Below are 13,614 nucleotides of genomic sequence, written 5' to 3'. Positions count from 1 at the left end.
TGTGCGTGTGCATGCGTGCCCATGTGTGTGTGCATGTCCGTGTGTGTGTGTGTGCATGTGTGTGTGCATGCCCATATGTGTGTGCGTGTGCATGTGCATGTGTGTGTGTGTGCCCATGTGCGCACCCAGGTCACTGAACTCTTCATGTGATCAAGTGGTTCCTTCCCTTCTTGCCATCATCCACCCTCAGTCTGCTGACATAACATTTCAAGTTTTCATTCCAAAAAGGCTGTGGAGCTAAAACCCAGGGTCTCTCGCAGACCCAGCAGAGCAGAGTGCACTGCTGGGCACAACACCGCACGAGGGAGGAGCTCACCTTTGGTGCACTGCAGTATTCTTTGGAACAAAACGGGGTACTTGGTGATCCGCTGGGTCACCAGCAGGATGCACTCCGGGATGCCCAGCCTCCTCACCACCGAACTACTCATCTTCTTCTGCAAGGGAATGAATGCAAGGTCAGGAGTTGCCCCAGGAAGGGGGCGCTAGCTAACATGGACAGTGACAGATGCTCTGGACGCTTCACATTAGTACCTTCACGAAGGCCTGAAACCGCTTGTCCTTGGTATAAAGGTCCTTGAAGTAGTTCACGGACTGGTTGTGCTGCCCACAAAACTTGCCATAGGTCTTCTTCAAGCGTTCTGCGTTCTCACCAGAAAACTGCAGAGGCAGAGAACAGAAGCAAGGCTGTAACTCAGGGGCAAGGCTGGTGCCAGCATCTTGTACAAAGTGGCAGTCCATCTCTACAACCCCAGAGTGCTTCCTCATAACGAGCCCCGATAGGTTAAAATGGTGCAGCAGCAAAACAGTCTCGCAGTTCCTCAAAAAACTGAATAACCCAGCAGTTTCACACCTAAATATAAAAGTAAGTCTATGTCCACACAAAAACTTAGATACAGATGTTCGTTACTCATTATACTTAAGAGCCCCAAAATGGAAATAACCCAAATGTACAGCAAAAGATGAACGGATAAATCAAATGCGATGTCCATATATGATGCTACACTACTGATGAGCCTTGATGGCATTACTCTAAACGAGAACAGCCAATCACAAACTGCCATGTACTGTTTTATTTCTGTAAGATGCCCAGAATAGGCAAATTCACAGAGACAGAAAATAGTTAGCGGTCGCCTAGGCTGCCACAGTTGGTGGTTGTGGGGTCACAAGAATGTTCTAAGGTTGTCTGGGGAGGGGGGTTGCACTGGCGGCTGAGCCCCGCCCGCCCTCTCCCCCACGCTCACCTGATTGACCAGCACGTCGCCTATCCTCTTGATGAGGAAGTTCTTCTCGCTCTTGTCCACCAGGGACTCCTTCTTCCGCTCCAGGATCCTCTGGAAGAACTGGCTGTGGATGCTGAGGAGCTCGTCCAGACCAGGGAACAGCCTCTCCACCATCTGCTGCTCGAACAGCAGGTCCGTCATCATCCCCCGGCTGTACACGTCGCTCATGATCTTGAGCGTGCGGATGTGGTGCAGCTCCGTCTGCATCAGCTCTGACGGGGACAGAGCACAGCAGTCAGGCGGACGCTGCGACAAAGGGGCTCCTCCCGAGAGCCTCTGCTGCCATTAAGAGCCCGTTAGTCCTACAGCTATGTGTGAACCTCAGAACTGAGTCAACAGCTGTCTTCTCACTAGTGTGTTTTTATTTTATCTTCTTCCTCCACCTTGCATGTGATCCACAACAGTCACACTGGGCTCCACTTTTCTTTTTTAGGTGAGAGAAGTGAGGCAGACTCCTGCATGTGCCCCGCCCAGGCTCTATCCAGCAACTCCATCTGGGGCCAATGCGCGAGTACTGAGTTATTTTTAATGCCTGAAGCTTATGTGCTCCAGCAAAGCTATTCTCAGTGCCCTGGGTCAAGCTCAAACCAATTAGCCACTGGCTGCAGGAGGGGAAGGGAAAGAGAAAAAGAAGGGGTGGAAGGAGGGGAAGAGAAGCAGATGGTCGCTTCTCCCATGTGCCATAGTGGGAATCAAATCTGGGATGTCCTTATGCCAGGCCAAAGCTCTATCCAGTGAGCCACCAGCCAGGGCCTCCATCACTCTTTGGTGGTTTCCAAACTGGTCTTCACTGAAATGAAAATTAATTTACTGTGTTCCTAATTCTTACTGTACTGTCGAGTCCCCACTGTAGTGGAGGAAGTCAACTATCACAAGAGATGTCCTTTTAGGTCTGTTACCTAAATAAGCACTTGTATTAAGTAAAATGTTCAATAAAATTAAAGAAAATTAATTTTAAAGAAAAAATGATAGAAATAAGATCATGTCTCTACACCTCAGAGATTTTAAAAGAAAATCTTCATGATGCTACCCACAGGAACACTGATTTGCCACAGCCCAAAAAAATCGCCCCAAAACAAATTCTGGACCAAGCACGCCCACCGCCAGCGGAGCGCAGGAAGTGGCTCACCATAGATCACTTCCTGCCGCTTGACCACGTCTTTCTTCTGCTGTTTCAGAAACTTGCTGTCGACTATCCGGCTCCAGGACTCCGCTTCCAGCTGCTTGGCTTCGACCTCAAAGTCCCCCATCAGCTGTCCCTCGTTCATGTCTGTACCTACTCCTCAAAATACAAAAAACCAGTATGAGAACCTCGGTCTGCGCCCTCTAAAGAGCCTACGCTAGACTTTCCTTGGTGTGACAATTTCCTAAGACACACACAGCTCTGCATAAATTCGGGGGACAAAGAACCGTATTCCTGCATGAGAAAAGAACCCTTTTCTGTCGGCATTCAAGGCCTTGGCAAGAGTGGTAACCATCACACGAGTTCAGCGTGATGAAGACACGATTCCTCCATGAAGCAGGAATTGGCAAGGCCCTGGCAACTTGACCTGTGTAAGAGAGGGGGCTCACAACTTGTGCCGAGAAAGCTAGAACTGCAGGGAGGCAGCGTTTCTACTAGAATATGACCGTAGTGAAAACAATGACATCTTTCAGTGGACAACCATCTCTAACAACTGGGTAAGGCTGATGACGGATTTATCATACAGCACGTGACACTTGGAGGCAATCTAGAGAATGTTCCCTGGAGTAAGGAAGAGGCACGCACCAGTGTTCCCATCAGAGCTGGTACCCAGGTGATGAGACGGGACAGTTTCTACAGAGAACAAAGTACAGGCACGACTTCCCCTTACCCTCATCAGTAAGTGATTCTGTTGACTCATTGACCTTGACGATTTTATTTAGTGAGTCTGTTGAATGAGACAGGAATTTCCAGGTGTTTGATATGTTCTCGTCACTGCCAACTCTGGGGACAAAGAGAAGCGCGTCATGCACACTGTGAGGAGCCGTGGTTGGCGGTCGTCAGTGAGGGCCTTCTGGCTGGGGGTGCCCCCGGACTGCAGACAACTTCCTCATGCCAGAGACCCAGCAACAAGAACACTAACGAAGGCTGAAGGCATTAATAGCACTGCAAACCCGAACACTTTGAGCCCTGGGTTGTCTTAAATGATAGGAAGGAAGGAGAACCCTCTCCCCCCAAACTCTACACATATCACATGAGAGATTTCCCTATTTGAAACTCAGTGTCTAACCACTACAATTTTCCTCCTGTTCCCTTAATAACAATAGATTGAGCACTTATAATAAACTATATTCTCTGAATTAAAATGTATTTTCTTAGCTTTATTGGGATGACATTGGTTATTCTTGTGCTCTCCTGTCCTCAACTCACCAGCCAGCCTAGTAGCACCCGGGAAATGTGTGTGATATGACACAACAGCAAGCCAGAGCCATTTAAAACTTTACATTTTACTTTAAGACTAACTTTAGGAAACCATATATAAACAAATTTTAATAATAATTTTGAAAAGAAGGCTTTTGGGGTCCATGTGTAGAAGTCCCAGGTTCAATTCCCAGCCAAGGCACACAGGGGAAGCACCCATCTGCTTCTCCACTCTTCCCCTCCTGCTGCCAAGGTTCCACTGGAGCAAAGTTGGCCCGGGCGCTGAGGATGGCTCCATGGCCTCTGCCTCAGGCACTAGAATGGCTCTGGTTACAAAGGAGCAATGGCACAGATGGGCAGAGCATCGCCCCCTGGTGGGCTTGCTGGGTGGATCCCAGCCTGGCACATGCAGGAGTCTGTCTGTCTGCCTCCCCGCTTCTCACTTGAGAAAAAAAATACAGTAAAGAAAAAAAGAAAAGAAAAGAAAAGAAAAGAAAAGAAGGTCTTTGGATAATGACAATACAAAGACAAAAAGTAAAAATATCTGAAGCTTGTTATTTTTGTTATTGTGTTTTGTTTTGTTTTGAAGGAGGAGGGAACATTAGCCAGCACAGAGCTTAGGAAATACAGACAAAAGGAGATTTACATCCCTAAGCTAAGACTTCTCCTCCAGGGTAGGGTAAGAGACATGTCAGAGATGTTCTGAGCCCTACATTTTATGAGAGGTCAGGCAACTACCCCAAACAGCCAGTAACATCATAATCAGCCCTGTCAAATCATGTCACAGCTGAGGCCTCAACACTCAGGGGTCACAGCAGTTTTTGCCAGGATCCCAAAAATCCTGGTACCAATGAGTGGGCAGGAACCCAAAAGTAGTAACTGGGCCACTATCATGCCCATGAAACTAACTTAAGCACCAAGAGGCAAGGATGTAAAACAAAATAAAACAGAAACAAAAAGGCCAGGTCCACGTGACCAACAGAAAAGGGTGACATCTAAAGTGTAAGTGGTTGCAACTAACGATTCAGAATTACATCATCTTTTTCCTATTCCGACTCCTTATTTTGATTTGGAAATCGCCATTTCAGAAGTTGGAGTTTTTAGAAGCAGGGTAGTCATGTACAAAAGCGAAGGACAACCAGCTAATAATGAGGTTTGAAGGGGACCCTGGTTACAGAGCGTCGGCCAGGACGGCACACCAACTGAAACCCCCCTTCTCACCCCAATCACTCAGCTGTGCACCAACCCATTCTCTGATATATTTTCTAATAAAAGGAGAGTCTTTCTACCAGATGCTATGCTTACTATGTTCTTGTCACCCAGCTGTCCGCTGTGAAAGCCCCACTCACCCAGCAATGTTCTGTATGGAGACACTCTTGGACAGCGACATGCTCTGCTGGGACCGTCTGTTAGGAAACAGGGGGGCAGCGATGGTCTCGTCCGCCAGGAGGACGGCGGATCGCGGGCGCTCCTTGGGCTGTGAGGCTGTAAGGTAGAAGAAGAACGCAGCTGAGCTCCGTGGACCCATGCCCCCCTGCACTGACTCACCCAACAAGTGCCCAAGAGAAGCGGACTGCTTCACAACAGATCTTCCTGGGGAGGGCAAACGGGTCCAAAACCCCCGTGGAAGACAACTTGGCAACATCTCCTAAAACTGTGAATGCCTATACACTCCACCCCAGGAACCCATTTCAGGATATGTTTATTCCGTGAGATGTACTTGTCTGTGTTTGCAATGACACACGCTCAAAGTTATTCGATGGAACACTGTTGGCAAAAGCAAAAGACTGGAAATGATACAAATGAGTATCAAAAAGAGATCAAACAATCAGTTATGGTACACCGCCAAATGGACTAGTATGTAGTTTAAAAAAAAATGAGGACACCCTCCATGAATTGACACACATCTTGAAAATAAAATTTTAAGGGGGAAAATATATCAAGGTGTAGAATAAAATGCACAATATATTTTAAAAAAATTAATAATCCAAATTGTTATTCACTTCATTATTAATGAAACCTGAAAAAGATAAATATAAAACTGAAGAGTGATTACCTGTAGGGTAGGATGGGAAGTAGTGAACAAGAATTAAGAATTGTGTGAAAATATTATGCATTTAAACTAATTCAAAATAATGTAAGACCAAAAGAATTGTAAGGACAGAAGGAGCCTCAGAGGCCTGAGACCAGTGCCGGTGGGACAGCCGAGATGCTGTGGGAAGAGCAACCCCAGCCCTGCCTTCCTGGGGGGTCAAGGAGGGTACACACTGCACAAGTTTCCCAGACGACTCTGCACATTGAGAGCACGGGTTTGACCAACTCCTTTATGTACAAATGAGGAAAACAATGGCCGGCTTAACTCACACAGCTCATCTGTTATCAACACCTATTTCTCCTGAACACGACCACAGAGGGACCTCGAGCTCTCATTTTACGCTAAAGTGACCACGCTGTCGTCTGAGTAGAGAATTCGTTTCCCCTGGTAATTAAGCCCCCGGCCCAGCCCCGACCGCATTATTGGCCCAGCCCTGAGGGTGTCAGGAGCTGAGGAAAGTAACACTTGGGCGGCTGCTATGACTTCAGTCTTTCAGGATGTTTCTGACTTAACAAAAATCCACAAAATCATTAACTTCCAATTCAAATTCTATTTAGAAGAAGGTGACACAAACACCAGAAACACACTGCGCTCCAACAGGACCAGACCCTTCCTGCAGGAAGCACACAGGAGGTGACGGGGCCCTGACCCCACGGAGACTAAGGGCAGCTCATAGAAACAGGGACACGCCCAAGTGCACCTGCGCCCAGAGCAGCCCACAGTGGTCAGGGGGGCGCAGCGGTCACACTGACGGGCGAGAGTCAGGGCTTCTTGAGGAATGCGGAGGACGGGAACAGATCAGAAGGAAGAAGACCCTGCTGAGGAGAATCACGTGAGGGAAGGCAGAAATAACCCGTGGTATCGTGAGCGTGAAGGTCAAGGGGAGAAGTGCAAGAGGACGAAGCAGGGTGCACGAAGGCGTCCATGAAGAGGCCGCCCCATCAGGCACGCAGAGCACTATGAATACAAAGAGCAGCTTGCCTCTCACAGGGTGTGAAAAGAACAGCTTTCCTAGCTTGTAAGCAATCCACACTCCACTGGGTAATGCACATCAGTAGCAAAAGCTAATATATTAGGAGGCCGAGCACCAAGTGTGATCTCACTGAAACCTGCCCACCACCCACACTGCACTGCTTCATCCTTTGCAGGGAGGAAACTGAGGTTCGGGGTGCTCAGTAAACGTCCAAGGTTACACAGCCGTTAAGGGGAGGTGCTGAGACTCAACCCATGCAACTGCAACCCGCCATCAGGATCTTGACCATGATATTGCTTCAGCAGGGGGTGCGGGGTGTCAGAGATAACATACATAACGAATCCGGCACATAACAGGTAAAGATTAAAGATTATACTTGCAAAGGTGTTGGGATGGGTTGGGCCACCGATTCAAGTGACAGAGCTCCTCTGTTAGTCTTCTGCAGGCAAAGACTGACCCTAACTGGGACTCCACGTGTCTAAAGGGAAGTCACTCTCCTCCTGGAAGTACTCAGGGCCATCAGGTACACGCGGAGTCAGGAGACACTGTGGGTCTGTTTCTAGACCACCGCCATGAGTGCGTGTCATGACACAGAGAGCTGTACTCGTTCTGCTGGTGGATGGTCTCACCTTCAGTGTAAAACGTGCAGCATCCGTGGAGCACAGTTCAGCCAAGTGCAGCGCCACGAGGCGTGCACACAGAGCGGCAGTTCCCGAGCGTGAGCGGGCATGGCCGCTCGGAGGGGCCATCCAAACACAGGTCACGGGGCGGAACCTCCGGAATGTCTAACTTAGTAGGTCTGGGTAGGACCCAAGAATTCTCACTTCTAATTATTCCAGGAACCACACTCGAAAAACCCTCCCATAGGGTAAGCCGCACACAGGTGCCCATAGAGCCAATTAAGATGCTAATGACTGCTGCATTAGGGACGGCCCTGGTTGAAAACAGCTTAGACATCTGTCCTTGGGGGGACTGGGAACTAAAACGTGGTGCATGTTCATGAAAGAATGCCGCCCAGCAGTCTAAGGACAGCTTACTATAACAGGCACCCATTGCAAAATGCTACTGAGTAAACAAAAATTAAAAGCAGAATGGATACTTTCAGAGACATACATGTGTCGAAAGATATTATTAGGAAGACATACACTACTAGATATTAGCACAGTAGGTGCTAAGGATGGGAAAGGAATGAGATAGAGATGGAGAATAAAAAATAAAAATATAATAATACTATATGTTAAATATAACTGACAAAAATTATTAATTAAAAAAAAAGGAACCCTGGCCGGTTGGCTAAGTGGTAGAGTGTCGGCCTGGCATGAGGAAGTCCTGGGTTCGATTCCCGGCCAGGGCACACAGGAAAGGCGCCCATCTGCTTCTCCACCCCTCCCCCTCTTCTTCCTCTCTGTCTCCCCTCCCGCAGCCAAGGCTCCATTGGAGCAAAGATGGCCCGGGTGCTGGGGATGGCTCCTTGGCCTCTGCCCCAGGCACTAGAGTGGCTCTGGTCACAACAGAGCGACGCCCCGGAAGGGCAGAGCGTCGCCCCCTGGTGGGCGTGCCGGGTGGATCCCGGTCGGGCGCATGCAGGAGTCTGTCTGACTGTCTCTCCCCGTTTCCAGCTTCAGAAAAATTAAAAAAAAAAAAAAAAAAAAAAGGAAAAATATTAAGTAAAACCAAAGTGGAGTCTTGTACAGACAGGTGAAAATAGTCTGATGTGAATGGGAGAGTGTGGTTTACTATTATACGGACCACTGGAAGTCTTTGGAAAAAGTATGCAACTTCACAGTTTATAAAGTTTAATAAGCAAGATCGCATCTGATTAATGCAACTGCGAGTCAAGCAAGTGTAACTGTCAGCTTGCTGAGGGGGATTTCAAGATGCGCAGCAGTCACTCACATCCACATGAGGAACCGCGGTGCCACCATTGCAGCCACACTGACTAGAAACCTTGCTAGAGTCTGATGGTGGAATGGGAAGCTTCTGGTCAATAGATCTGCAGCCTTCTATAACAGGGCACAGAATGGGTAGTCGAATCTTAAATGACAGAGGACTAGGACACAAGTGTGTTTCAGTCTCCAGCCAGGGAGTTGGAAGGAGCTATGAGAGGAGGCGGAACACTCACGCTTGTTCCTCATGATGACTGTGGGCAGCGAGGACGTGTCCTGGGCCTGGAGGCTCCCTCTGGGCTGCTGCAGAGGAGAAGAGAAACACATGAGGATGGCGTTTACAACCTACCTTCTGTCAGGTCTGCAGAAGCCTGGAGCAGAGACAGCCAGCTGCTCCCACTCTCCTGCTCCGTCCTTTGCCAGTGGGCCTCAGCATCCTACATCACTGGCTGTCCCCTGACTCTGCTACTCTGACTTCACAAATACCGCTTCCGTCTGTCTGGAGTACCTCTCGTCACAGGCATGGTTCATCTACCACACGGACTTCTGAGCATCATTTCGGGGGCAAAGCCACCCGCTAGACTCTCCTCGCCCACGGCCGTGACCGGCACCTGAGAACCCCACGCTCGCTCATCTCCGTGCGTTCCTCAGCTACGGTCACCATCTGCTGTGCACCCTCCCACGAGGACGCAGGTCCCTGAACCCCCCGTCTGAGCCGTTCTCATTTCCCCTCTCCAGGGACCAGCACGGACAAGAGGCTCAATAATTCTTAGGTGGAGGGATGTTTTTAGTTGGGACTTTGGCTGCACTGTGTAACAGACATTTTTTGTGAGAAAGGGCAGACTGAAGCAATTAGTTTGAGATATAGCTCATTAGTAAAAAACCGTCATTTCCAATTTAATGTAAAACTTCCCATTTAAGGTCACACTCTCTTATAGGGGGGATACTATATCTCATTATCTTTCTATAGAACCTCGCACATTCACAAGTGGTTAAGTCTCATCAGAGATCACAAACTCAAACCCCTGGGGTCAGGCAGGTAACAAATGACAGAGGCAAGCTGTGTGTGTGTGTGTATGTGTGTGTGTGTGCGCGCGCGCGCGCGCGTGCCAATCTGGAACTGCACTTCCCGCCTACAGGAGGGAGCAGCACACTGCGCCCCAGGGCCACCACCTGCCTTCCACCTCTCTGGCACTAAAGGACCGATGGCCCAGGTACCACGCTAGTGCTTAGGAGCTTGCGATGGAGCACACACTCCTGACTCCGACTGCTTGGCACATTTGTGCTTATATTCTTGTGGCAAAGGTAAAGGCCATAACTATAAATGCAATAAAGAAACACAGACAGTTAAATATAGAGTCTGAGAAGGTGATTAGTATGACGGAAACAAGGAAAAAGAGCAATGTGAGTACTGGGAATGCGGGCGAAGGGGGAATACCAGGGTTGTGAAATCTTCCACTTCAAAAAAGGAATTAGAAACCCAAACTGTATGCGGCCAGCCCACCCTGAACGCGCCCGATCTCGGAAGCTATGCAGGGTCGGGCCTGGTTAGTACTTGGGTGGGAGAAACCCAAATTGACATGAATTATGATTTTTAAGTAACTGCATTAACTCAAAGTTAAAAAGAGAATAAAAAACTTCATGAGCCAAATAAAATGCATGTCTATGGGCCAAGTAAGACCTGGGCTACAGAGGTGTGTCACCCTCACACCGGCCCACTGCTTCCGGAAGTGCGGCCCTCGGAATGGCAGCGTCAGCACCATCTGGAAACTCATCAGAGGGGCAAGTTCCTGGGCCCCAGCCTGGAGTCTGAACCTCGGGGTGCCGGGCCCAGGAAGGTGACTTCTACCAAGCCCTCGAGGTGATGCTGATGTACAGACCAGTCTGTGGCCCCTGCGCAGGGTAAATGTGTCTGGTCCTTGGTGAGTCCTACAGAATACTGAGCATCTGTGTAGATACAGCTGAGCCTGCTCTTCTGACGAGGGACAAGAAGACTATGGGTGACAACCACACACAGGCTGCCTATAAGGCATTGTCCAAACCCGCACTCGTTTCGTGGGGGCCGGCTGAGAAGCAGCACCCAGATCACACGACGGGCAGGCTCGGAGCACGCACTTCCCATTCTGGGTCGGCCGACCAGAGCCATCTGCGTGGACTCTAGACTAGTGCTGCCGACAGCACCAGCCAGCATCACGGGGACACCAGCCCTCTAGCACATCCAAGGGCCCGCCGCCCACCTGCTGCCCTCACGGCCTCAAAGGAGGAAACCGGCATGTCACAGCAGAGTAAGGCTACACACAGGGTTAAGGAGAAAACCACTTTGACGATGACAGAGCCTCAGAGATGGACATTTAACATGGAGAAGTTCTGAAAACACTGTTTTCCCAAAGCCAAAAATTCACAAGGTGTTAATTAGAAAGAAAAATCACTTAAGAGGAAAGAATTATTTTTTGGTCATTTTGGTCTCCAAGTTGGTGCCCAATGGCGAGCAGGAACAAAGGCCACACACAGCCTCCGCTCCCCCAGCTCTGGAGAGTGTACTCGTTTAGCCAGAAACGTCCTACCTTCATCTTGACCTTGGCACAGGAAGCCAGACTTTCTCTACAGCCTTTGTGGACAAAAGCACTGCAGTCTGGAAAGAAAGCAGAAGAGAAAACCAAGGTGACATTAATAACGAAACAAACGGACCCCAGATGCTGACTTCCTGCCACCGCGGCCCGTGGACTCCCGAGTGGAGTTGCTCACACGTCAGAACGCCACTGACTGTCACAAGCGCGGATCACAGTGCTCTTCTCAGAAGAGGGCGTGTGATATCACTCGGAGGAGGAAAACCAAGAGCAGACGGGATTTCTGATTAATGAGGACTAGAAGTCTGGAACTTCTTGGGCAGGAAGCTGAAAGCCTACCAAAGCAAAAACTAAAAGTGTCTGCTGTCACTTAAGTCTAAGTCACAAGTAAACACGTAAATAAAGCCCCTTAGAGCAGGGGCTGTGGGAAGTGTGTGGCCGCATCAAAGCTACAGTGTGCACCTGCAAATCTGCTTGTCCCCGTCCCTGGGACCTGACCTACCCTGAGCATTCTGCACCCCAGCGGAGACATGAGTCAAGGAAGAGAGGTCACGAAATTCCCTGCAGCACGGCTGGGAGCCCTGACTCAAGAAAAAGCAGGAGGCCTCCTGACAGACGAGGCAGAGGCCACACTTTGCCAAGGACACAGCTTCATCTCAGCTCTTGTTGCTGTCTTGGCCTAACGGGGCCCCTGATAAAGAAACCCAGCCCCCTGTGCCTCAGGAGGGTCACCTCAGCTCACGGCTGCTATGAGGTCAGAAAGTGAAACTCTGCCAGCAGGCCAGAGGTGAAGTAGAAACAAATAAAACATCTGTCTGTGGGGACACCGTGACAACTGCCTCTCCAGGGAACAGGCTCCCTGGGAAAATGAGCCCGATACCGTTCATTAGCCATGCTTCATACGGACTCAGCACCCCCGCGTCTAAGTCATCTCCCTGGTTATGTTCTCTTAGCTCATACGATGGGGTGGGTGAGGGGTGAGGGGTGAGGGGTGGGGGGTGGAGGGTGGGGCTCTGGGGTAGGGAGGGAGTGATGATGGACACTACTAGAAATCCCAGACGCCAGGGCCTTCTCTAATTCCCTCCTCAACACTGGCTCCTCAGGGCCTACTTGGCCACAGACCTCTCTCCCCTAACAGGGCCACCCGTGCTGCCCTGTGGTTTCCTGAGTGATTGCCCTCCACTGCGTGCTCCTGCAGGGCAGGGACCCTCCACTGCAGCCGAATCATCAGTTAGGACTCTCGAGCACAGTGCTTGGCTCAGGGCACCAATCAAACATCTGTTCTACTCCAAAGCCAACTGCCCCGACACAACCTTGATGCTAGTGCGTGACAGCGACGACTTCTGAAAAGCAGAACAGGAAGAACAGCTACCAAACCACACGTGACTCGGGCCCTGGCTCTGCCCATGCGCCCGAGACCTACGCAAACGCAAGACCTTTTTCTACCGGCCTGTTTCCTCATCTACAAAATGAGAGGGAAGGCCATACTCCCCCAAGTTCTTCTGTTTGTGATTCTGTAAGGCGCGATGCTACACCTCTTGAAGAAAGGGACAATTTTTCAAAGTAAATCCCACTGGACTGCTCCATGAGGTTCAGGCTGCGAGTTTTCACCGCCCAGGTCACCTGAATCATCACGAGGCAAGACTCATCCTTTAGGGCACAGCTGGGGCAGGACACAATGATCAGGGCAGCTGTCAAGGAGGCCACTGGAGGAAGTCTCCTTCTGCCCGCGGGACGGCCCGGCCCTGGAAGTCCTGGGGTGGAGGGAGCCTTTGCTATCGATAGCTCCTCCCTAGCTAACTTCCTCCAGCGCTAGCCCAAGTGAAACTCACAGTCTGCTCACTTTCCCGATGTCAATAAACCAACAGAGACATCCAGGTTCATTTACCAAGAGCAGCGTGAGGAGCCACTGCCCTGGGCGGGGCTCCCTCCGGATATCAACCAGAGGGAACCTGGGGGACTCCTCCTCAGGCGGAACTCCCCTCTCCCCTCTCCTGTCTCCTGCTCCAGGGACAGACTGCCTGGGAGCTCCGTGGATTTCTTTATAAACACATCCTCACTCTTTAAATCAGCCACGTTTGTGAGAAATTAAAGCAACTTTCCATTAGGTTCTATTTTCTTGTTTGTTTTAATGAAAATCGATGCTATTTTCGGCATCTCTGGGCAACACAGGAAGCAGTGGGTCTGCCTGAGAACCTGCCACTAATTTTGGTGTCACAAGCGACCAGCTAGCACACTGAGAACAGCTTGTAGAGGAGCAGCATCCGCCTGCCTTTCCTCCCAATGAGCCCCACTATTCCACAGAAAAGTCAGTGACGCAATTTTGGAGGGCGTGGTGCTAGTACTTTTAAACAGAATTCAGCAAGACTCAAGTTCTCAGGCCGTCTGAGAACTGAAGGCCACGCCAACCGATGTATCATTAAATCAGAA

General features: G+C 49.9%; 1 protein-coding gene across 18 annotated transcripts in view; it reads right to left on the bottom strand.

Annotated features, from left to right (window-relative positions):
* AKAP13 (A-kinase anchoring protein 13) overlaps positions 1-13,614 on the bottom strand; it is a 287,475-nt gene that overhangs the window by 20,881 nt on the left and 252,980 nt on the right. For 14 of the 18 annotated variants that reach the window (XM_066239247.1, XM_066239251.1, XM_066239258.1 and 11 more), the window contains 8 exons: positions 11,182-11,249; positions 8,854-8,920; positions 5,013-5,148; positions 3,134-3,246; positions 2,410-2,562; positions 1,242-1,492; positions 532-657; positions 317-434 (listed from right to left, as the gene is read on the bottom strand). In XM_066239247.1, the coding sequence (XP_066095344.1) occupies positions 317-434; positions 532-657; positions 1,242-1,492; positions 2,410-2,562; positions 3,134-3,246; positions 5,013-5,148; positions 8,854-8,920; positions 11,182-11,249 (1,032 nt within the window). The remainder of the gene's footprint in view (positions 1-316; positions 435-531; positions 658-1,241; positions 1,493-2,409; positions 2,563-3,133; positions 3,247-5,012; positions 5,149-8,853; positions 8,921-11,181; positions 11,250-13,614) is intronic. The other 4 variants (XM_066239253.1, XM_066239254.1, XM_066239261.1 and 1 more) reach the window with 2 other exon arrangements.

The sequence above is a fragment of the Saccopteryx bilineata genome, chromosome 7, assembly GCF_036850765.1.
Source record: "Saccopteryx bilineata isolate mSacBil1 chromosome 7, mSacBil1_pri_phased_curated, whole genome shotgun sequence".
Lineage (NCBI taxonomy): Eukaryota > Metazoa > Chordata > Mammalia > Chiroptera > Emballonuridae > Saccopteryx > Saccopteryx bilineata.
The sequence above is the reverse complement of the archived record's forward strand: the minus strand, read 5'-3'. Positions and strand labels throughout refer to the sequence as shown.